A 23,981-nucleotide genomic window follows, 5' to 3' on the forward strand; every position below is an offset into this window, starting at 1 on the left:
ATGACAATAAAACAGTGACCAAAACTAAGAACTTAACACTGGTACTTTACAGTGAAACCACAGACTAAATTTCACCAGTTTAAAAAAAAAAAAGTCATTAAGCGACAAGTGAATATTGAAGGTAAGATCTCTAGACAAACTGGACAGAAAATCCTGATAGTCTCAAAAGGTAGATGAAATAGAAAAGAAAATGATGAGGAGTTGTACCTACCTTAGACACATGGATTTAAAAAGTCCAAAAAGAAGCTCAAATACTAAAAGAAGCTCAAAACGCATCAGTGTTTTAAAAAAGAAATGCCTTGAAGAGAATTGAATTCAGAGAAGTCACCATAAATGTCTATGAAACTGGGAAAAGCAAATCCACAGTAGATGCTGGGGTGACGCCCTGCAGGGCTCCTGGGCTCCAGAGTCGATGAGGTAGAGGCCTTGGGGGGCATTAATACCCGTTTCACTTTCTAGAAATGGACTCGGCACTACTGCGCCATTGCTGACGCCAAGCTGTCCTTCAGTGATGACATTGAACAGACTACGGAGGAGGAAGTGCCCCAGGTAGGGGGCACCCTAGCCACATAGGGAGGAGGTCCCCAGGGGCCCCCAAGGACCAGCCAGCCCTCGGGACCTCCTTCCCATGTGGCTTCTCTGGCTTCAGCTGGCAAGAGGATGCTCAGCTGAAGAAGCTGCTGCTACTCTGCGTACCATGGCCTGGTTGGCTTGTCTCTGATTGGCTGGCTGCTGCAGGTGCTTTAACCAGTGAGGTTCAAGATGCTTTCCTGCTCTCTAAAGGGCCTGATTGGCCTTAGATGGAGGCCGGTGCCCTGGCTTGGTCCCAGGCTTTCCTGTTGCCCTCTCCTCCAGCTGTGGTCATCTTTCCCGCTGTTTACTTCTGCAGCGCCTAGGGCATCATGGCTCTCAGACTTCCCATAGAACAGAATGGAGGGCTATGCTAGGAACCCCTCACTCCATGTCTCAGGATGCCAGGAGGCCACCATAAATGAGGGCTCTCAGGAGTGGGAGGCAGGCGGAGGAGGGTAGTGGGTACTGTTTTGCCAGACCCCTTCGGGTGGGGAGCAGCTGAGACTGGCCTCTCTATGCTATCTGGTGCCCTGGGTCAGGATGAGGCAGAAGGACCTGTCTAGCGATGCTGGGGTTTGGTCCAAGGCTTTCAGAAACCCCTCCTCTCTTTGCGGCCCAGGATATACCCCCTACAGAGCTACATTTTGGGGAGAAATGGTTCCACAAGAAGGTGGAGAAGAGGACGAGTGCCGAGAAGTTGCTGCAGGAATACTGCATGGAGACGGGGGGCAAGGACGGCACCTTCCTGGTTCGGGAGAGCGAGACCTTCCCCAATGACTACACCCTGTCCTTCTGGTAATGCCCCCGACCCAGGGAGCACCAGCCTTCTCCTCCACGCTGGCCGGATGAGGCAGGGTGGCAAGTGGTTCTAGCTCAGGCAGGAATTGGGCAGGCTGGGACCTGAATCCCAGGTTTCATTTGTCACGCTCTTCTAGGCTGGGACAAGAGTGAGGTGGGTGTGACTCACCTGGGCACACTAATCCAGATTAATGAAATTTCAGGGCAGTCTTTTAAAAAATCAAAAGTAATGCAAAAAAGTCTGTGATGAACAAAATATGAACATTTTAGACAAAGACAAGATCTGACCCTACACTTAGATGATGTGGCCTCACTCACTTCCCCCGGTCCTGGCCCTGGAGTGGGTCCTGCAGCTCTGGATGATTCAGACAGCCTTCTAGCATCTCCGTCTCCGCCGTAAAAGGGGGACGCTATAGCTGTCCTTTTGAGGCCGTCATAGGCTGTGATGAGCTTGTGCATTCATTCATCCACTCACTTATCCATGTCTCAGTGCATTAAAAGATACTTCTTGAGGGCATGCTCTGTGCTAGGCATGGTACTTACGCCAGACAATGTCTTTGTCCTCCTGGACATTAGCGTCTTTCGAAGGAGATGGGCAATGAAAAAGTAGTCACTCAGATGATATGCAAGTATAGTTGTGATGAGCGCAGTGAAACAAGGCAAGATAAAGGGACATCGCTCCCTTTATTGGGGGGGTTTAATGTGAGTTGGGATTTATGAAAGTCTGTGAGAGAAGGCGCTGATGCCACGATGTGGGGAATGGTCTGGAAAACCTTCCTGAAAGAAGATGAGACCTGAAAGAGGGAAATTATAAATCTGTCACTTAAAAAAAATTGTGATAGGGTCTTGCTCTGTCGCCTAGGCTGTAGTACAATGGTTCGATCTCGGTTCACTGCAGCCTTGAACTCCTGGCTCAAGCAATCCTATCTCAGCCATTTAAGTAGCTGGGACTATGGGCACATGCCACGACACCTGGGTAATTTTTAAACTTTTTTGTAGAGCTGGAGTCTCACTACGTTGCCCAGGCTGGTTTTGAACTCAGCTTAAGCAATCCTCTGGCCTCGGCCTCCTAAAGCACTAGGATTACAGCTGTAAGCCATTGCACCTGGCTGAAAATTAGAATACTAATAACACGCAAACAATACTGGACACCTAAATGATGCTTACCATGTGCCGGGCAGTATTCCAGACACCTCGTGTGTGTGGTCTCGTTTGCTCTTCAGGATGCCTCTTGGAGGTGGACACCGTTATCATCCCTGTCAGACCGCTAGGGTAGTAATACACCATGGCTCAGGATGGGTGACCTACTCCAGGACACTTAGCTCATATGTGGCAGGGCTGGGATTTGAATCCAGGCATCCTGGCTCTAGAGAAGCAGTTATATAGATAAGAGGGGGATAGGGGTGGGGTGGGGTGTGGAAAGTAGGTAGACTGTTCTAGAATCCAGGCTGAGGGTCTAGCCTATGCTAAGGCCCTGCATCCGTTTTTTTGTTTTTTGTTTTTTTTGAGATGGAATCTCGCTCCGTCACCCAGGCTGGGGTGCAGTGGCGCAATCTCGGCTCACTGCAACCTCCACCTCCTGGGTACAAGTGATTCTCCTGCCTCAGCCTCCCAAGTACTTGGGATCACAGGCATGCACCACCATGCCGAGCTAATTTTTGTATTTTTAGTAGAGTAGAGATTTCAATGTGTTGGCCAGGCTGGTCTCGAACTCCTGACCTCAGGCGATCCATGCGCCTCGGCCTCCCAAAGTGTTGTGATTACAAGTGTGAGCCACTGCACCCAGCCTCCTCTGTCTGTTCTAGGAGCAGAGGGAAGGTTGTGTGGCCATATGTGATGTCCCCGCCTTGGAGGCCCTGGCTGCCGCAGTGGCCTGGCCTGTGTTCTCCCAGCCCTGATGGTGTCCTCTCCCCACAGGCGGTCAGGCCGGGTGCAGCACTGCCGGATCCGTTCCACCATGGAAGGTGGAACCCTAAAGTACTACCTGACTGACAACCTCACCTTCAGCAGCATCTACGCCCTCATCCAGCACTACCGCGAGACGCACCTGCGCTGCGCCGAGTTCGAGCTGCGGCTCACGGACCCTGTGCCCAACCCCAACCCCCACGAGTCCAAGCCGTACGTGTCTGAGAGTAGAGCAGGAGGCAGGCGGTGGTCGGGTTAGCTTCTCCAGGCAGAGAAGCTGGCCTAGTGGTTCAGCCAGGCCAGACCCCAGGACACCCTCGCCCGGGCCCATCGGGGTCTCAAAATTGCCGAGGTGGCGGGTTTCCAAATTCCTGGCACCATGAGCTGTGTCCTTTTCTCTTTTCTTTGTTTCCTCCCCTCTCTTTTCTCCTTTCCCTTTCTTCTACTTTGTCTTCATAGCCCCGACGATTTGGGCTTTGATTTTCAGAGGGTCATTCTGGCTCAGGATATCCTCCTACCTTTCAGAGCTCCTTACTGTTTGTTCTGAAAATGAACAAGAAAACAATGATGGTAAAAGTCTCCCTTTGATTTTTTTTCTAGTGAAATGAGTATCAAGGTAGGCCTTGCGAAGGGTCAACAAATCCCGGGAATAAAGAAAACATTTTTAGGCAGAAAGCTGCTAACATGTACATTTCCGAGGAGGCCGTATTACTTATAGCAACTTTTTTTTTTCCCCCCACTTTTTCTGTCAAATTTTCCTATGGATTGCCTCTTAAAACTTGCTATTTCTTATCTTAAGAAATAACCCGAAAACTACCCAAAATCCTGTGAAACTCCTGCTGTGCTATCTTCAGTTTTCGGAGACACGTGGTAATAACTGTGCCTCCTTAGACACCTGGCTTTTCAGCTTTGGGCTGCTTGGGTGGATGAAGAGAAATCAGTTTTTTGAGACTGGGTGTTGCTCTGTTGCCCAGGCTGGAGTGCAGCGGAACAATCAGGGCTCACAGCAGCCTCGAGCTCCTGGGCTCAAGTGATCCTCCCACCTCAGCCTTCTATCTGGGACTACAGGTGTGTGCCACTGTGCCCAACTAATTAATTAATTTATGTTGAGACCGGGTCTTGCTCTGTCTCCCAGGCTGGAGTGCAACGGCACGATCTCAGCTCACTGCAACCTCTGCCTCCCAGGTTCAAGAGATTCTTGTGCCTCAGCCTCCTGAGTAGATGGGACAATAGGCTCATGCCACTGGGCCTGGCTAATATATATATATATTTTTTGAGACAGTCTCGTTCTGCCACCCAGGCTGGAGTGCAGTGGTATGATCTCGGCTCACTGCAACCTCCGCCTCCTGGGTTCAAGTGATTCTCCTGTGTCAGCCTCCCGAGTAGCTGGGACTACAGGTGCACGCCACCATGCCTGGCTACTTTTTTGTATTTTTAGTTGAGACGGGGTTTCACCTTGTTAACCAGGATGATCTCAGTTTCCTGACCTCATGATCCACCTGCCTCGGCCTCCCAAAGTGCTGGGATTACAGGCGTGAGCCACTGCGCCTGGCCCAATTTTTGTATTTTTAGTAGAGATGGGGTGTCACCATGTTGGTCAGGCTGGTCTCAAACTCCTGGCTTCAAGCGATCCGCCTGCCTTGGCCTCCCAAAGTGCTGGGATTACAGGCATAAGCCACTGTGCCCAGTCTGTTTTATTTTTTTATAGAGATGGGGTCTCATTGTATTGGCCAGGCTGGTCTCAAACTCCTGACCCCAAGTGATTCTCCCGCCTCAGCCTCCCAAAGTGCTGGGATTTCAGGTGTGAACCACTGTGCCTGGCCCAGTGTATTATTTTGGGCTTGAAACAGATCCACAGGGTCTCCCACTGTTCTTTTTACAAATTGCTATTTTCTGAGGTGTTTTTGGCTGGGGAAGCCCACTGTGTGATTTCCATGGTCATTTCCAGGGCCAGGTTCCAGGTGTCACTGGCACCGTTATCTTGCCCTCTGTGGGTGGCCCACTGACGGCCTGGAGGCCACTCACCTGGTTGTTTTCCCTGGCCCTGTGCTGCAGGTGGTACTATGAGAGCCTGAGCCGCGGAGAGGCAGAGGACATGCTGATGAGGATCCCCCGGGACGGAGCCTTCCTGATCCGGAAGCGAGAGGGAAGCGACTCCTACGCCATCACCTTCAGGTGGGTGCAAGGGTGGGAGGCACACGCCCTCCAGAGGAGCTTGGCAAGGACAGGTGCGGAGAGACAAAGGGGAATTTCAGGTGTGGGCTCACCTGCAGTGTCCCCCCATGAATCCCCCCACCCCACCCCGAGCATCAGCGACAACAACAACAATCACAGCAAAAGCCGCTGCGAGAATGTGTGCTCCAGTGTGCCAGGCACAGTCTGCGTTCTCCAGGCAGGATGCCCTGTAGTAACTCACTTTGGCTTCCAGTAACATGACCATGATCTGTATTTCTCAGAGGAGGAAACTGAGGCACAGCAAGATTAACTTGCTGAAGCAGGCAGCCAGTAAGTGGTGGAGGTGGGATTCGAACCCAGACAACCTAGGCCTGTGATGATATAGATCTGTTTCCTCCCATCTGCAGCTGCTGCCCAACCACCTCTAGGCCTGTGGTTCTCTAATTTTACCCCAAAACACCAGATTCCCCCACTTTCACTAATGACAAGGAGTGGAGGAATGACTCAGACTCCGTGTAGCACACTGTCCCTCCGTCTCCCCAGCACCAGGGTTTCCCTGCATATTCTTATGGTGGTAACCGTCTGCCATATGTTGAGTTCCTAACTGTGTTCTAGACACTGGGCTGCCTTTGAGGCCTCATCTGATTGAAACCTTTGCTACAGCCTGTGAGAGGGAGGTCTAGTTATTACAAGGGAGGAAACAGGCCCAGAGAGGTTAAGTGACCTGCCTGGAGTCACACAGCCTCATAGTCAACTGAGTCTGAGGTTCAGATGCAGGCCTATTCGTCTTCAGTCTAAGCTCTTCACTCCAGAGTCTCCAGCCAGAGGCTTGGGGGCCAAATCAGGCCTGCGAGCGTCCTTTGTACACTGGTGGGAAAAACTGAGAAATTTCACTGAAAAACTCAGAGATTGCTTCTTGTGAAAAATGGGAGGCAGTGAACACTCTGGGCCTGTGTTTCACATGGGCGCAGTGGTTCTGGCTACGTGGCGGCTGCTGTGGGGTGTGTGGTTTGCCCCTGCCCACTCCTCTCCCCATTCCCTGTGCCCTGGTCCCGTCCCCTGGCGACCCTGCCAGGCTGCCCCCTGGGCGTTTGGATTTCCCTTTCTCCTTGCCTGCACCACTGTGCCTGAGCCACCTCCCTGGGCACTGTGGTGACGGTCATTATCACTGCAGTTTACTGAGGACCTACTGTGTGCTGGCTCCAGCCAGAGGGCAGCCTCCCGCCAGCATGGCTCTTCTGTACTCTGCGTTCCCAAGAGGGCGACCTGGGCTTCTCAGCATTGGTGCTTCTGCCCTTTGCTCTTTCCCCCAAACCTCTTGGTGGTGCCTCCTCAGCCTGGATAGGGAGGAGGTGTGTTCAGTCCGCTGCACATGGATTGAAGGCCTGCTGTGCGCCAGGCCCCAGGTGGGGCGTTGGCACTCCCACTGTGCTGTCATACTGTGCAAGTGATGGCAACTAAACTCAACCGACTGAAACTGAGGTACTCAAGGGGTGAGACAGCTCTGACACACCCGGGTCGGGGCCTCGCCTGACGATGGTCGGGATGCCACCTGTGTGTGCATGCTGGCATTACTCTCCATCAGCTTCTGTCTCAGGTGGCGGTACCTTGGGCTGCCAGGACAGTGTCTGGCAGAAAGGATGGCCCCTTCCCTGAGCCAGGTGGCATGATTCTGACGGGCCGTCTGGGGATGGGGCTGGGGTCACTTCAATGGGACCACGTGGATGAAGAGGTTGGGTGGGTCCTCAGGTTGATTGCCTGATTTACATACATGACCCATTCAGTTCGTGAGCCTGTCTTCCCCGTGAGGTTGGAGGTGTCTTGAGAATGGAAGTTTTTACTTTTTAGGAGTTAATAGATGTTCGGTGAACACCTACCGTGTGCCGGGCCCTGTGCTGGGCTCCAGAAACGCAGGAGTGATAAAAACAGCCCAGCCGTTGCTCTCTCAGGCTAATGGTCTGGCAGGGATGAGACACTGCCTCACTCCAAGTATTTGTTTTTGATCTGTTCCTGCTTATGTAACATTGGCTGGGATGTAGTTGGTGGCTGGTGAATGCTGGCTCAATGAATCAATCAGCAAGGATGGCAGCTCCCCACCTCCCCCACTGCCCACTGTCATGGAAGCTGTGTCCCCACAGTGTTTCTCAAAGAGGAGGGGTGTGAGGACTGATCCTGTTGTGCTGGGATGTTGAAATTCCCTGGTTTCCACCCACTGCATGTCTATCTGGGACCCTAAGTCATTGTAACAATAAAAAATACCACCCTCATCCCTGCCCCGGGACATACACTTTTTCAAACCCTCTGTGGTCAGGGTTTGGGGTGAAGTGTCACTGTCCTTCACTGAGAAGCACTGAGGACGTTTGAGCACATAAGGAAATCAGTGTAATATTTTGTGGTGAGTGCTACGGAGGGATTGGTCAGGCAGGGTGGTGGAGGGTGAGTAGGGGCCCTCCAGGGGAATGGATGGGGAATTTGGACCAGGCAGTGGGGGAACACAGGTCTGGAGGAACTTCTCCTCCTTGCCCTCTGCATATTTGTAAAGTACCTCTCCTGTGCCAGGCACTGTTCTGGGCTCTGGGGATGTGTACTAAACTTCTGGATAGATTTCCCCAGGAGAGGAGAAACACCTGCTTTCAAATCCTCAAAGGAAGTGCTGAGTTGTTGCCTGGTTGTGATTGGTGGAAGGCATCTCTTGGGCAGGATGAGGGGTTTCTCAGTGAAGCTGAGACCTCAGGCCGTGGCTGTGGCATCCATGCTCCAGGAGGTTGGGAGATGCAACTCGTATTCCAGCCCTGTTCCCATCTCCCCTTTTGATTCTCTTTTTCTCCCAGGGAAGTTAGTTGTGGGTTGATTTCAGTTACGTTTTCCAAACCATTCACTTAACTGAGTCCTGCCTGAGTGCCAGACACAGTGCCGAGGGCTTACCCCGAATCACCTAATAGACGACGATCCTAATGCTCCCATGAGACAGGGGTTGTGGATCCCCGATGCTGTGGATCGGGAAACTGAGGCTTAGGGGTTCCCTGTGGAAGGAGCCGGAACCTGACCTCGGCTCTCTACCTCGGTACCCCAGAGCCCCCCTGCCCTGAGAAGCTCTTATAAAAAGTTGTAAAGTTAATTTTTAATTACATGAATATTGCAGGAATATATTCTCTCTATAAAAAATTAAGACATTACCCTGAAGGCTAAAGCCCCCTGTGGTCCTTCTAATCTCAGTAGAGATATCCTGGTAGAAAGCACAGTTTGCTAGTTGGTGTGTCCATTCAGACATTTAAAAAATAAATACGTGTTTATGCATGTCTGTGCCTATGGAAAATATATGGTGCCATTTTGTGTGTGGGTATTTTTGTTCTATTTTTGAAAAATACAAATGGGATCATTCTGCAGCTTTTCTACTCAGCAGTGTTTCTTTTCTTTCCTCTGTTTTTTAGAAGGAATAAATATTTAATAAAATATCACTGCAAATAAACCACTGAATCAGAAGTCTTCTAGCGTTTTGTTTTCACAGGCCTTTTTGAAGAAATGGCTTAAAGGAATATATATGTATTTTTCAAAACACTGGAAATCCTTTTTAAAAAAGAAATAAATATTTGAAAACAATAAAAAGTCTCTCTATAGTGCAAAAAATGTCTTGTCTTGATTTTTTCCCTGCTATGCAAAATTGTTAAATGAGTAGTATGCCCATAGAAACCATGCACCTAGATGCTTTTCCTAATTTATTTAATTGGCAAATAAAAGCTGCATATATGTATCATGTACAACATAGTGTTTTGAAATATGTATACGTGGTGAAATGGCTAAATTGAGATAATAACATATGCACTATCACACATAATTAACCATTTCTTTAGTGTGTGATGAGACTTAAAGTCTACCCTCAGCAATTTTCAAGAATACAGGACTTTTTTTTTGTTTGTTTTTGAGATGGAGTCTTGCTCTGTCACCCAGTCTGGAGTGCAGCGGCATGATCTTGGCTCACTGCAACCCCTGCCTCCTGGGTTCAAGCGATTCTCCTGCCTCAGGCTCCTGAGTAGCTGGGATTACAGGCATGCACCACCATGCCTGGCTAAGTTTTGTGTTTTTAGTAAAGACGGGGTTTCACCATGTTGGCCAGGCTGGTATTGAACTCCTGCCCTCAGGTCGTCCACCCTTCTTGGCCTCCCAAAGTGCTGGGATTACAGGTGGGAGCCACCATGCCCGGCCCGGACTTTGTTATTGACTATAGTTCCTATGCTGTCCCATAGATCTCTTGAACTTACTCCTCTTGTCTAACTGAAATTTCGTACCTTTTGACCAACATAACCCCAACACTCCCTACCTCCCCCTGCCCCAGACCCTGGTAACCACCATTCTACTCTCCACTTCCGTGAGTTTAAATCTTTTTAGGTTTCACATATGAGATCATGTGGTATTTGTTTTTCTGTGCCTGGCTTATTTCACACAGCACAGTGTCCTCCAGGTTCATCCATGTTGTTGCAAATGACAGGCTTTCCTTCTTTTTTGAAGCTGAATGGTATTCCATTATGTAAATGTACCACATTTTCTTTATCCATTTATCTGTTGATGGGCAGGCTGATTCTACACCTTGGCTATGGTGAATGGTGCTATGAACATGGGAGTGCAGCTTTCTCTTTTCTGATTTCCTTTCCTTCCGATATATACCCAGAAGTGGGATTGCTGGATCCCACGGTGTTCCATTTTTAATTTTTTGAGGAACCTCTGTACTGTTTTCCATAGTGGCTATGCTAATTTACAGTCCCACCCACCAGGTGCGGTGTCCCTTTTTCTCCACATCCCCACCAGCACTTCTCCTTTAGCTAACAGCCATTCTGACAGGTGTGAGGTGACATCTCATTGTGGTTTTAATTTGCATTTCTCTGATTAGTGATGTTGAATATTTTTTATGTAACCGTTGGCCATTTATGTATCTTCTTTTGAGAAATACCTGTTCAGATCCTTTGGTCCTTTCTTTTGAGACAGAGTCTCACTCTGTCATCCAGGCTGGAGTACAGTGGCATGATCTCAGCTCAGTGCAACCGCCGCCTCCTGGGTTCAAGTGATTCTCATGCCTCAGCCTCCAGAGTGGCTGGGATTACAGGCACCTGCCACCATGCCCAGCTAATTTTTGTATTTTTAGTAAAGACAGGGTTTCATCATGTTGGTCAGGCTGGTCTCGAACTCCTGACCTCAAGTGATCTGCCTGCCTTGGCCTCCCAAAGTGCTGGAATTACAGGTGTGTGTGAGCTACCACGCCTGGCCTTTGTCCATTTTTAAATTGGGTCATTTATTTTCTTACTGTTGAGCTGTTTGACTTCCTTATATATTTTCGATATTGACTGCTTACCAGATGTTCAGTTTGCAGATGTTTTTCCCATTCTGTAGGTTGTTTCTTTACTCTGTTGATTCTTTCCTTGGCTATGCAGAAGCCTCTTAGTTTGATATAATCCCATTTGTCCACTTTCAATTTTTGTTGCCTGTGCTTTTGGGGTCATATCTGAAAAATGATTGCCCAGATCAATGTTATGGAGGTTTTCTTCTCTGTTTTATTCTAGTAGTTTTACAGTTTCAGGTCTTATGTTTAAGTCTGTAATCCATTTTGAGCTGTTTTTTTTGTTTATGGTGTGAGATAAGGGTCTAATTTTCTTCTTTTGAAATCTTTATTATTCCTATATAGGAATTTCTTTTGAAATTCTTTTAAATTTTTTAAATCTAGGTTTCCCAACCCTACTTATTTAACAGACTGTCCTTTCCCCCTGGTGGGTTCTAGACATCTTTATTGAAGATCAGTTGACTGTAAATGCATGGATTTATTTCTCGGTTTTCGGTTCTCTATTCTGTTCCACTGGTCTGTGTGTCTGTTTTTATGCCACTGTCATGCTATTTTTTTTTTTTTTTTTTTTTTTTTTTTTTTTTTTTTGAGACGGAGTCTCGCTCTATCACCCAGGCTGGAGTGTAGTGGTGGGATCTCGGCTAACTGCAAGCTCCGCCTCCCAGATTCATGCCATTCTCCTGCCTCAGCCTCCCAAGTAGCTGGGACTACAGGCGCCCGCCACCACACCCGGTTAATTTTTTTGTATTTTTAGTAGAGAGGGGGTTTCACCATTTTAGCCAGGATGGTCTCGATCTCCTGACCTCGTGATCCGCCCACATTGGCCTCCCAAAGTGCTGGGATTACAGGCGTGAAACACCACACCCGGCCTGTCATGCTATTTTTATTACTGTAGCTTTGTAGTATATTTTGAAGTAAGATAGTGTTACATGTCCGGCTTTGTTATTTTTTGCTCAAAATTGCTTTGGCTATTTGGGGTAGATGTTTTAAAAAAGACCCTCTTCGCTGTCAACTTAGGGTCAAAAATATGTTTCCAGATGTTTCTGTCTTGATAAAAGCTAATAAAACCAAGCAGGCTCTTCTGTTTGGATTTTTTTCTGCTTCATGTTTCAAACAGATGAAGGAATGAAAGACTTACTTCTTTTTTGAAAAAAAAGTCACTGTTTTTACTAGTTGAGTCACTGAAGACAAGATTTAATAATTTTGATGGGAGGGATTGCAAACATTTTCTGTGAAGGACCACAGAGTGAATATTTTAGTTTTTGCAGGCCATATGGTCTCTGTTGCAGCTACGCAACTCTGCTGTTACAGTGTGAAAACAGCCCCAGACAATGTATAAACAAATGAACTGTGGCTGTGTTTCAATAAAGCTTTATTTATAAAAGCAGGTGGTGGGCCAGACATGGCCTACTCTTGACCTAGTTCCCTAGGATGCTCCTAAAGTCAAGTCCTGTAGTTGGGGAGGAGGGGAGGTAAGAGGAGCTGTTGAGTCACTCGGCAATATTTCTTCTGAGACACAGATTCTTCTAGATCTGTTTTGAAAATACCCACACCATTGTTTTCTAATTGTCTTGTATTCCATAGGAGGACTATACCCTGTTTATTTACCCACTTCTCTAAGGCTGGATAACTAGGTTGTATCTAATCAGTGAGGTTTGTATAAAAATTGGTTGGCCACCAGGATCTTGGCATGTCAACCCTGTGTTCTTCCCCCTCCAGGGCTAGGGGCAAGGTGAAGCATTGTCGAATCAACCGGGATGGCCGGCACTTTGTGCTGGGGACCTCCGCCTATTTTGAGAGCCTGGTGGAGCTCGTCAGTTACTACGAGAAGCATTCACTCTACCGAAAGATGAGACTGCGCTACCCCGTGACCCCCGAGCTCCTGGAGCGCTACAACATGGTAGGTGGTGGACTGCCTTATGATTTAGTGCGATTTCTTGCCTGAGGTTGTACCTCATCTGTTCACGAATTCAGCAAACCTCTGAGTATTCACCAGGTGTCTGATACTGCTGTAGGTCCTGGGGATACAAATTGAACACAATAGACAAAGACCCTGCCCTCGTGCTGCTTCTAGTGTAGTGTTGTGCTGCTTCTAGTGTAGTGTTGTGCTGCTTCTAGTGTAGTGTTGTGCTGCTTCTAGTGTAGTGTTGTCCTGCTTCTAGTGTAGTGTTGTCCTGCTTATAGTGTAGTGTTGTGCTGCTTATAGTGTAGTGTTGGGGAGATGCAACAAATGAGATTTAAAATATCCATAGCATGTTCCAGGTGGTGATGAGCGCTAAGGAGAAAAACACTGGGCCGGTGGATAAAGGGATACAGAGTGATGGAGAAGGGGCCACAGTTTTCAGAGGGTGGTATAGGAAGATCTCACTGAAAAGGATTGAGCCATGTGGGTATCTTCTGGAGGAAGCGAGGATAGCATGTGCAAAGGTCCTGAGGTAGAAGCCTGCCTGGAGGCACTAAGAGGAAGTCAGCATGGCTGGAATGAAGTGAGCCCAAGTCGGGGTAGAGCTAAGTAAGGACGGGGGTTCACAGGTGACTTATCATGCAGGGGCACGTAGGCCATTGTAAGGCCCTGGCTTTTTCTCTGAGTCACTGGAGAGTTCTGGGTTCAGGAGAGACCTGATGTGATTACTGTGTCTCCATTCCTACCACATAGATCATTAATTTATTGAAAAGAGATGTATGGCATTCTGACCATGTGCCAAGAACTGTTCTAGATACTGGGAGTACTGTGGAACAAAATCTGCTTTGGGAAATTTAGGTTCTGGAGAGGAGAGACAATATACACAATTAAGATGTTTTCAGGTAGCATGAAATATAATAAACAGGATGGTGTGAAAAGGGGTGGACACTACCTTAGGCTGTGGGAGTGGAGATCAGGGAAGGCCACCTTAAAAGGGGAGAAATGTGGGCTGAAACATGGAAGACAGCAGTGAATGGGCTCTTGGGAGAAGTCAATGAAGGGGTGGCTCTAGGCAGAGGAGGGGCCACACCGCAAGCCCTAAAGTGACATGGGGAACAGAAAGGAGAGTTAGAGAGGAACAGAGAGGTGGTGGGGGTGGATCTTGGCAGTGGTGTGCTAGTAAATGTTCAAACAGCTCTGAGCGGGGCAGGGGAAGGGACTGGTTTGTAGCATTTGCCAATTTCCATGGTGTAAATACTTCCATGGTGGTCAGTGGTCAGTTTCAAGTTGTTGATGTGCTGTGGTTGAACCTGGAATGTGGAGTCACGAAGTGATGTATGCAGTGGGCTTTTGTGAGCCAGGAGGTCACTCCAGCACACCACTGGATCTTAGGATCTGTGCTTTTACAAAGGAACACAATGCCTGGCATGCTGCAGGCCAGGGCAGGGCTTTCTGATTTTGGGTTAGTTTCCAAGTCTGGGGACCTTCTTTATAGCTTCTTTCTGTGTCTACTCATGGGCCATAAGAAAATTCTGTGAGGTTTCAACTCCTCTATCAAAGGATAGCTAACCATAAGGAAGCCTAGAACACTTGTTATATGTAAGGGCTATTCGAGGAGCATGGATTATTCTATTTCTTTCTTTCTTTTTTTCCAGGAAAGAGATATAAACTCCCTCTACGACGTCAGCAGAATGTATGTGGATCCCAGTGAAATCAATCCGTCCATGGTAAGTGCCGAACCTCCAATTCACACGATTTCTGAGTCACGAGGCTGATGTGGATTCCATGTTCTTCCCCTGGCAGTTATAATGGGCAAGGGAAGACTTTGGAAAACCTGGCTAAAATAATTTTTTCTCTTTTTTTTGAGAAGAAAGGATGATTGACAATATGAAGTCTAGTGTCAGGGAAAATGTTAATAGAATTCCATCCAAATGCAACAGTGTTTTGATAAAATTCTGAGGTTTGACGAACCACCTTTGGGCCAAATGCTTCTAATTAAAAGTCTTTCAAACGTTTTTTGCTCGCTGACGGAGTCCGCAGTGTTTATAAATTCCATTTGGTTCGCTGACCTCCTTGCAGCGCAACTGCTATCTCATATTCCCACCCTGACACTGTTGTGTAATTTCATGCAGGTGTAGAGATGGATTTTACTTTTAGCCCTTGGCTCCTCCTTGCCATGGTTTCATCTGAAATTTAGTTTGAGCCGGCACAGGAAGAACTGCCGGCTCAAAACTGCGAATTTTCTGTTTGGGGGTCATGTGGCACACGATCAGTGTACAATGCTCGCTTAGGAAGGGCCCCTGCTTGTGGGCTCTGTTGAAATCTAGCGATGACTTTCTTTTTTAAAAATTTATAATCCTTGGCCAATGCAGATCTGTTTCAGAAAGAAATGAAATCTTGAAAAGTTGTGGGCAAACTGAGCTGTGTGTGAAATGCATTAAGAGACCTTAGTAGCAAAAACTTTTGTTAGAAGTGAAGGATGTTTTGGTGATGAGAACAGTCACCTCTCTAACCAATGAGTGTTCCTTCCTGTGGCCCTGGAGACCGGCTCCGGTCCTCATATCCATCCTTGAAGCAGGATACGCAGGTAGAGGCTGCTCTGTGTGCAGGGAGGGGAGAGAAAGGCGAGGGCTCTGCTTAGCCTCTGGCCTCCAGCTGCAGATCCCCGTGGCAGGGCTTCTAGAACCCACACTGCTTCTTATGAAACATCATGAACTATGGGACTCACTCACATGGATGGATCCAGTTCTGGGCTGAGCCACTTAAAACAGCTGGTTGATGTGGGGCAAGTTACTGTCTCTCTCTGCATCTCAGTATTCTCATCTGTAAAATGGGCATAATCATATAACTACCTACCTGTTATGGCTGTTGTAAGGATTAAAGGAGATACCTTAAGGCTTGGAACAATGCTTTCACTATACTAGAGTTAGCACTTAAGAATTGCAAGCTGTTGTCAGTTTTATCATTATACATATGATCGTATGTAATAGTCGTAACAACCCTGTGAAATATATAAAAATTTAATTCCCATTTCACAGATGGGGGAACTGAGGATCAGAGAGACTCAAACTTATATTATTATTCAAAGGCAGAGCAATGATTTGAACCTACATATCTGACTCCATAGCCTGTGTTCTGAGGAAAAGTTTTACTGGGTTCCCTGTGAAATTCCCATTTCCTTCGGGTGCGAGGAGAAGGAAGCCACTGATTTAAATAGATTTGACAATTTCACAGCTTTTCCCACTAATATTTGCTTGCCATCTGGGTGTTCATTTATGCCCACCAGGCAAAAGGCATGAAAACAAATTCATTGCAGAAAATTTCTGTACCACGGAAGTTCTATCTTAGATCTGTGAACAGAGACCACTTTTTGATGAATTTCATGGAGGAGAAGCTCAGTGACTCTAACAAAATGTCAAGGTCCTGCAGGAGTGTAGATAGGGGATTGTTGACCTACAGGAAAAGAGCAGTGAGGCCCTCAGGACAGGCAGGAAGAATGGGGTTGCCCTTAAACTTCTGGGAGGCTTGCTGAGCACGGGCACTGTGATGACAGTCTTGGCTTAATCTAAAAGGCATATCCTTTCTTTGTTGAGGAAATTGAGCAATATGGTGTCACTACAATAGAGGGTCACTCCCACCCTAACCCTAAGCCTAACCTTAAACCCTAACCTCTAACCCCAACTCTAAGCCTGAACTCTAACCCTAACCCCAGCTAAACCCTAACTCCTAACCCCTAACCCTTAACCTCAACCCAGGTACCCTTGGTTCTGACTAGGTCAGTTCTCCTTCACTCCTTAGTGACTTTTTAGGGTCTTGGATTCTTTGCAATGCCAGTCCCTCTCCAGCAGGTGACTTTGTAACCTTGGCCTGAAGCCACCTGCTCCTCAGTGAGAAGAACTAAATGGTGCCTGGGAACGCAGCCGCCTCCCTCCCCTCCTGTCCCTGGCCTGACCTTTTCCTTCTTGTTTTCCCTGAAAGCCTCAGAGAACCGTGAAAGCTCTGTATGACTACAAAGCCAAGCGAAGCGATGAGCTGAGCTTCTGCCGTGGTGCCCTCATCCACAATGTCTCCAAGGAGCCCGGGGGCTGGTAAGGCTGAATAGAGGCTGGGCTGCTTGGCACGGGGACTTGACTTGTCCTTTCTTGGTGATGAGACTCAGGTGCTGGCTAAGTCTGACCCCCTTTGTCTGTCATCCTGGGCTGGCTTTGACCTCTTGTGTTAAGTCCCTTTTTAGGAAGGTGGCTTGGTGCATGCTCCATTTGAGAAAATGGACAAACAACAGTATTAACAGTTATCAACATATCATATCATATATTGTATATTATTATAATTACAACAGCAGCTACCATTTATTGAAGTGTTACTAAGTGGCAAGCAGTCTGCTAATTGGTTTCATGCGTTGTCTAACCAAATCTTCAACCAAATCTTCATTACTCCCTGTGATCAGGACTATGATGATCCCCACTTTAAAAATGCGGCGAATGAGACTTTCCAAGTCACAAAAATAAATACTAAATACTAAATAGTGCAGGCGCTTTACAATACACAAGACTGTGTGTTATTTCCAATTCAAATTCTTATGCTATTCCATAGTCCTGTGCTGTATGCAATGGCCACATCCTGAATTGAAGACAATACGTCTTTAGGGCAAAGGTACCTGGGTATGCTAGGGTTTAGTACCACTTCGCTTTCTAACCTTGGAAGAAAAATTCGCTGCCCACCGATAGGTTTCTGGGCAAGTGGTTTTGTGGGGTGACTTCTGTCTGAGAGCAGTAAGAACTCGCTCATATTAAACCGGTGAGCACTGGTTTAAGTACCTCAGAGACTGGCATTTCTGCCTCCCACAAGATAACTAGACCTGGCTTAGAAATCTGAATAGCAGCATGCATGGAGTGCTTCTATGTGTGTCAAGCACTGTTTTAAGCACATTTGAAATAACTCACATCATTTGAAATAACTCAGTTAATCCACATGATGACTGTAAAAGGTTGGTTCTGTTGTTACCTGCATTTTACAGATGAGGAAACTTGAAGCCTTGAGAAGTAGTCACTTTCCTAGGGCCACATAGCAGGCTGAAATTTGAACCCCCCCCCCAGAGCCTACACTCTTAACCCCATTCATCTGCTAAGTCCTTCCCTGTCCTCTTGCAAGGTGCCTTAATCCAGGGATTGTCAAACTTTTTCTTAAAATTTGCAAACCAATTCATACCTAGATTCCCCAGAACCAAAGATGCAGCCAAGTTATCTGTTGAGCTGGAGTAGGGGCGTAGACCTGCCCTGTTTGGCCTTGCTGACATCGCAGTCCCTACTGCAGCCCCTGCTGCTTCCCCTTGGAGGCCCCCACAGTGTTGTCCATCTGCTTATCCCAGTTCAGAGGCTTGGCTTTGCCCAAGTCCCTCCACTCGAAGTGGCACAGAGTTGAGGTCTCTTCCAGGCACACTGGCTTTCCCTCATTGTGCTCCTGTCCCTGCCTTGGTCAACATCCTGGTGCTCACTGGGTGGATGACTGTCATTTTTGGAGTTGTGGGTGGAGCCCAGCTGACTACTCCAAATCACAGTTTTCCATTCTGTGTGAGACGGCTTCATGCCTTTCTATGACTCTGATAGGCAGTTCTCTGAATTTTGAAGGCTCGTCTTAAGAGACTGGCAGAAGTTTGTTTGGCAAGGGAGTGTGGGCAAACCGCCCAGCGGCTGTGGTCATCTCTCTCTCTGATGGCAGTAGTGGTACAGGGGGCTGCCTGTGTGAAACGGCCTTTTTTGCATACTCCCAAACTGGTTCCCCTGTAGCTAGGGGACCAAACAGTTGTTGTCTGAACCAAGATGCTCCTTGAGTGAAGGGAACGTAAAGTGCTCAGTCCTGGATAGATGGTATATATGATCGCTGTAAATACAGCCAGCCCTTGCCAGAAGTGGGTCTGGAGAAATGGTGCAGAGGGCGTGAAAAGTGCTTACGACCCGTGGTCCTGTGTCTCTGCTAGGTGAATTGGTAGCATCAGTCCTCACTCTGCTTATTCAGACCAAAAAATTGTTAATTTCTTCCCAGCACGATGGAGCACAGGCTTGATTAAGATCCGGAAAGGTCAGCCGGGTAGAGTGGCTCACGCCTGTAATCCCAGCACTTTGGGAGGCCAAGGCGGGCGGATCACTTGAGGTCAGGAGTTTGAGACCAGCTTGGCCAACATGGTGAAACCCTGTCTCTTCTAAAAATACAAAAATTAGCCAGACGTGGTGGCGCGTGCCTGTCATCCCAGCTACTTGGGAGGCTGAGGCTTGAACCCGGGAGGCGAAGGTTGCAGTGAGCCGAGATCATGCCATGCACACCAGCCTGGGTGATAAGAGTGAGACTCTGTCTCAAAAACAAAACAAAACAAACAAACAAAGATCCAGAAAGATCTCATATAGTGGGGAAGATAATAACAGGTAATTTATACGTTAAGCATAAGGTGTGGCTGCTCGGATGACTGTGGGGACAGGATGCCAGGGGACCACAGAGGAAGAGTGCTCAGCCTAGGGGGCAGTCAGGGAAGACTCCCTGGGAGAGGAAATGCCCAACCTGAGTCTTAAATTAGTGGGGGGAAACTGGGTACCAAGGGCATGGGCCAAGGCATGGAAGCCAGGCAGCGTGGCAGGGGCATGATGGGGACGATGAGTCATCTGGAGCAAATGTCATGGAGAGTTAGGAGGTGACGTCTGGGAGTCCGGGGGTCACACTATGCTGTGCTGTGGTTGCCATGTTGAAGAGTCTGGGCTGGATTCCAGAGGACCTGGGGAGCCATCATGTGGCGTGGTCAGAGGTGCATTTTGGAGAGTCCCTGGCTACAGAAAGTGGCTCAAGAGATGGACAGGTTGAAGGGAGGGGGTTTGCGTGTCTGGGCATGGACTTGCCGGGAGGAATCAATCTTATAGGTGCTCTCTGTCTGGTGGGGTCCAGGAACATTCATAGATGGATTATGTCCCGTGTTGTTAGTGTCATTATAAAGATAGAGAACAGTGTTTTAGCTGAATAATAATAAGAGCTAACACTATTGAGTATTTACTGTGCACTAGGCAGGCGCTGTCCCAAGCACTCAGCTTTTGTTAATTTAGAGTCCCAATAAAACGCTCTGAGGGAAGCACTCACATTTGCCCATTTTGCAGATGGATAGTCGGAGGCACAGAAAGCCTCCACAGTCAGTGGGAGAGCTGGAATTTCATTCCAGCCTGTCTGCCTCCAGAACCACCTTCTCTCTAAATTCACAACCTCTCTGAAATGGGGGTGAACTTTTGTCTTGTATGGTCTCTGACTTCCACTTAAAGCACTGAAACTTCTGACTTGGGGTATCTTTGATCAAACATTAAGATCATGTGATGAGGAGGGAAATCGGACCCCAGTAACTCATTGGTAATTAAAAAAAAGAAGTTGCCTTTGAAATGCTCCGTTGTCACAGATAGTGACACTGGTCACCTGGCCACTTGCTGCCTGTCACCATCAGAATCAAGCCAGCGGTTGGGGGCTAATAAGCAGTAGTGGGGAAGGCATGCCACCTGCTGACAGCCCCCCATGTTCTCTCTTCTTATCCAGGTGGAAAGGAGACTATGGAACCAGGATCCAGCAGTACTTCCCATCCAACTACGTCGAGGACATCTCAACGGCAGATGTCGAGGAGCTGGAAAAGCAGGTGAGTCTCCCTCTTTGATGCTGTTGCAGGAAGAAGGGATCTGCGGGTCCAGTTTTTCAGGGACCTGTGCCATCTCGGTGGTTGAATTTTTCCATGTGCTGCTTGTGGTCTCTGTGGAGCTCTGGATCAGGAAAGGCAGAGTGATAGGGAAATTGAGATTGAGTTGTTGCGGGTGAGTTGCTGTGACAAACCGGCCGTGATTTAATCAGGTTGTGCTGGGCTTGGAAGGGTTTGAATATGCAGGAGAATTCCCACTGGAGTGAAAGTGGCCAAATGGGGAATTTGTCCTTTGCTTAAGCAACTTGGAAATGAAACACATGTATGTTGGGCAGCCAGACATTGAGAACGTGCTCGGGTTGAGTAAGCAAGCGGGTCTAACCAGAAGGTGAGATGAGGCCTTCCTGGTGACTTTGTAAACCTGGTGGTGGTTCCCTTGCCGCCTCTTGTTTAGAGAGCAGCCACATGCAGCGTGCCGGTGCTGCAGCAAGGATGACTTCTTTGTAATGAGGACTTTAAGATCCCGTTAGAGCCCCAGGTGTTTATTTTCTAAGGGAGGTAGGGCAATCTTGGAAGGCTTCCTGGAGGAAGGAGTATTTGAGCCTTAAAAGTCAAGTTAGAGTTCAACAGCAAGAGACTGGCAGAAGGGAGTTCCAAGTGGGAGGTACAGTCTAAGCAAAGGTGTGGCAGTGGGAATGTGGTTGTGTTCTGTGTTCCTGGGTTGAGGCAGAGACGTGAAGCCCTTGCTGCGACTGTATACTGCGCTGCCCTTACCTGAGCATCAGTATTTGTCTGGTGCAGGGGCTGGGGGTTGGGGTGGTGCAGGCAATGAGTGGATGCCTGGTTCTGCCACCTCTCCTAAGCCCAAGATATTCTTCGTCTCAGCCAGACCCTGGGATGTTTCGAGTGTGCAATGGGAGGCAGAGCTGGAAAGGGTGATGGGGGCTCTGAAAGTCTTAAAAGCCAGATCACAGAGCATGGGCGTTGCTTCCACAGGACATGGGGAGCCACAGAAGGTTCTTGAGCTGGGCTTTAGTAGGCAAAAGAGTCTCATTTTGTAATAAGGTCAGATAAATGGTCTAGGATGTGTTTTGAAACCAGATCTGAGGAAGCATTGTGAAACCTGTTCTAGAATTCACAAGGCACGTTTTTACGGATTGGAAAATGAAACTCCTAACCTCCTGGCACCCTCTCCGCGCCAGGTCCCTATCAGCTCCATGCTTCATTATTTAGCTCTCTCTCCGTAGACGTATCTGGTAATGAAAATGCATTTTAAACAGTTCCACAGGCAGTGTCTCTGCTAAACGGTGTGCTTTGGAAACCGGTTGTCTTTTTATTATTCCCGTTACAACTAACGTGAGTTACGTCTTGTTTCTTCATAGATTATTGAAGACAATCCCTTAGGGTGTCTTTGCAGAGGAATATTGGACCTCAATACCTATAACGTCGGTACGTGCACACATCATCTTAGCTTGGATTCCCACCCCTATCCCCCATGGGTTGACCTCAGCCCCGCCCTACACCGGGATGTGGCTGACACAGGGTCTTGTCTTGAATGCCAGCTCCTTCCCTGGCTGTAGCTGAGTATTTAGGTCAGGCTGGTCAGTGAGTATGATGCTATGTCTGCTATTAATGTCTGCTAAAACTGTAAATGCTAAAACAGGGTCTGGTACATAAGTGCTAGATGGTGGTTAGCGGACGTTATTACCAACATCACTCTCACTATCTCAGGATCCGCCTGTGTTTCCCATGCGTTTCGAAGGAAAGCTGAGCTGTCAGCCTGGCCGAAACGCGGCATGGAGTTGGGAGTCTCGGGTTCTAAGCCCAGCTCTGCCTCTCTGTTGCTATGAGACCACAGACCTGTCACTTCTCCTCTTTGAACCTCTGCTTGCTGGTTGCTCTGATGGGGCCCAGGAAACCCAGCCTGCCCATGTTGACTGTGCTGCAAGGGGACGTGAAGGCGTGGCCCCGAGGCCAGGCTTGTCCAGTGGTGGCCGGGGTCTCATGTGTGCTGGGCTTCCTGGCTCTTGAGCCTGCCTGCTTTGAAGTGCGTGTGGTGCAGCTCCCATGTGAAGGGACTCTGTAGCAGGCCTCCTTGTTCTGGGCAGCCCATGACCCTCCCTGGGAAGGCATGGGCATGGTTCCCTGGGACTCAGGTGACAGCAGCCCCAGGAACTTCGTGTTTCTATTACCAGTGCTCTGCTTTACACGTTAATTAATTATTATTATTATTTTTTGCGACAGAGTCTCTGTCACCTAGGCTGGAGTGCAGTGGTGTGATCTTGGCTCATGCAGCCTCTACCTCCTGGATTCACGTAATTCTCCTGCCTCAGCCTCCTGAGTAGCCGGGATTATGGGTGTGTGCCACTGCGCCTGGCTAATTTTTGTATTTTTAGTAGAGATGGGGTTTTGCCATGTCGGCCTTAACTCCTGACCTCAAGTGATTTGCCTGCCTTGGCCTCCCCAAGTGCTGGGATTGCAGGCATAAGCCACCCTGCCCAGCCTACGTTCCACATTTGTTACCTGCTGCTTTTCCTTTACAACGATCCAGCAGGATAGGTTGGAGAGGGAGTCTTTGCTCCCATTATCAGATGAGAAAATCAAGGTCCTAAGTGACCACCACATGTGCTGAGGTCCTATGGGCCCGGGGGGTGCGGGACCCCTGCGTCCACTTCTGGTGCTCTCTGCATCATCTTCCCCCATCCCTGTATTTGCAGAGCAGAGGCACATGGCTCAGTGGTTCTGAGTAGAAATCTTGGAGTCAGGTTTGAACTGAGCCTCAATTTTACTACTACTAGCTGTGTGACCTTCCACATGTTACTTTCTCTTCATCAGCCTCAGTTTTGCCTCCTGTAAAATGGGCCTAGCAAAAGCAGGGTGCCTGTAGTCCCAGCTACTCAGGAGGCTGAGGCGGGTGGATCCCTTGAGCCCTCAAGAGTTTGAGACCAGCCTGGGTAATGTAGCAAGACCTCAAAATCTTACAAAAAAAAAAAAAAAAAAAAAAAGATGCAGTACGTGTAATATGCTTAGAATATTGTCTGGAATATAAGAGCTCAGGAATCTTAGCTATTGATACTATTTGGTAGATAAGTTTCCCTGTCATAATCTTTTCTTCTCTGTAAGATGCTTTCTCTGTGTCTAGAGAAGCCATGCCACATTTCTCTCCTAGCTTCTGGTGACTCCTTGGTGTTTTTGACTTGCGGCTGCATTCTTCAGTCTCCACATTTGCCTGCACTTGGCTTTCTCCCTTGTGTCTGCATCTGTTTGTAAAGCCATTTAGCTGGGTGTGGTGGCTCATTCCTGTAATCCCAGCACTTTGGGAGGGGATTGCTTGAGTTCAGGAGTTCGAGACCAGCCCTGGGCAACAAGGTGAAACCCCTCTCTACAAAAAATACAAAAATTAGCCAGGCTTGGTGGTGTGCACCTGTGGTCCCAGCTACTTGGGAGGCTGAGGTGGGAGGATTGCATGATCTTAGAAGGTGGAGGCTGCAGTGAGCCAAGATCGCACCACTGTGCTTCAGCCTGGGTGACAGAGTGCGACCCTGTCAAAAAAAGAAAAAGCCATTTAAATTATTTATTTTTTATATATAAAATATTATACGTAACACAGAAAATTATGCACAATATCCTAAGTGAAACAATCA

The 23,981-nt window shown here is 48.1% G+C and overlaps 1 protein-coding gene across 5 annotated transcripts in view; it reads left to right on the forward strand.

Annotated features, from left to right (window-relative positions):
• The window catches only part of LOC105491204 (phospholipase C gamma 2), a 237,073-nt gene that overhangs the window by 182,392 nt on the left and 30,700 nt on the right, over positions 1-23,981 (forward strand). For all 5 annotated transcript variants that reach the window (XM_071085005.1, XM_071085006.1, XM_011757391.2 and 2 more), the window contains 9 exons: positions 460-549; positions 1,193-1,368; positions 3,289-3,489; positions 5,332-5,451; positions 12,500-12,680; positions 14,339-14,410; positions 16,662-16,771; positions 20,244-20,340; positions 21,720-21,786. In XM_071085005.1, coding sequence (XP_070941106.1) covers positions 460-549; positions 1,193-1,368; positions 3,289-3,489; positions 5,332-5,451; positions 12,500-12,680; positions 14,339-14,410; positions 16,662-16,771; positions 20,244-20,340; positions 21,720-21,786 — 1,114 coding nt within the window. The remainder of the gene's footprint in view (positions 1-459; positions 550-1,192; positions 1,369-3,288; positions 3,490-5,331; positions 5,452-12,499; positions 12,681-14,338; positions 14,411-16,661; positions 16,772-20,243; positions 20,341-21,719; positions 21,787-23,981) is intronic.

This window comes from Macaca nemestrina, chromosome 18 (genome assembly GCF_043159975.1).
Source record: "Macaca nemestrina isolate mMacNem1 chromosome 18, mMacNem.hap1, whole genome shotgun sequence".
Taxonomy (NCBI): domain Eukaryota; kingdom Metazoa; phylum Chordata; class Mammalia; order Primates; family Cercopithecidae; genus Macaca; species Macaca nemestrina.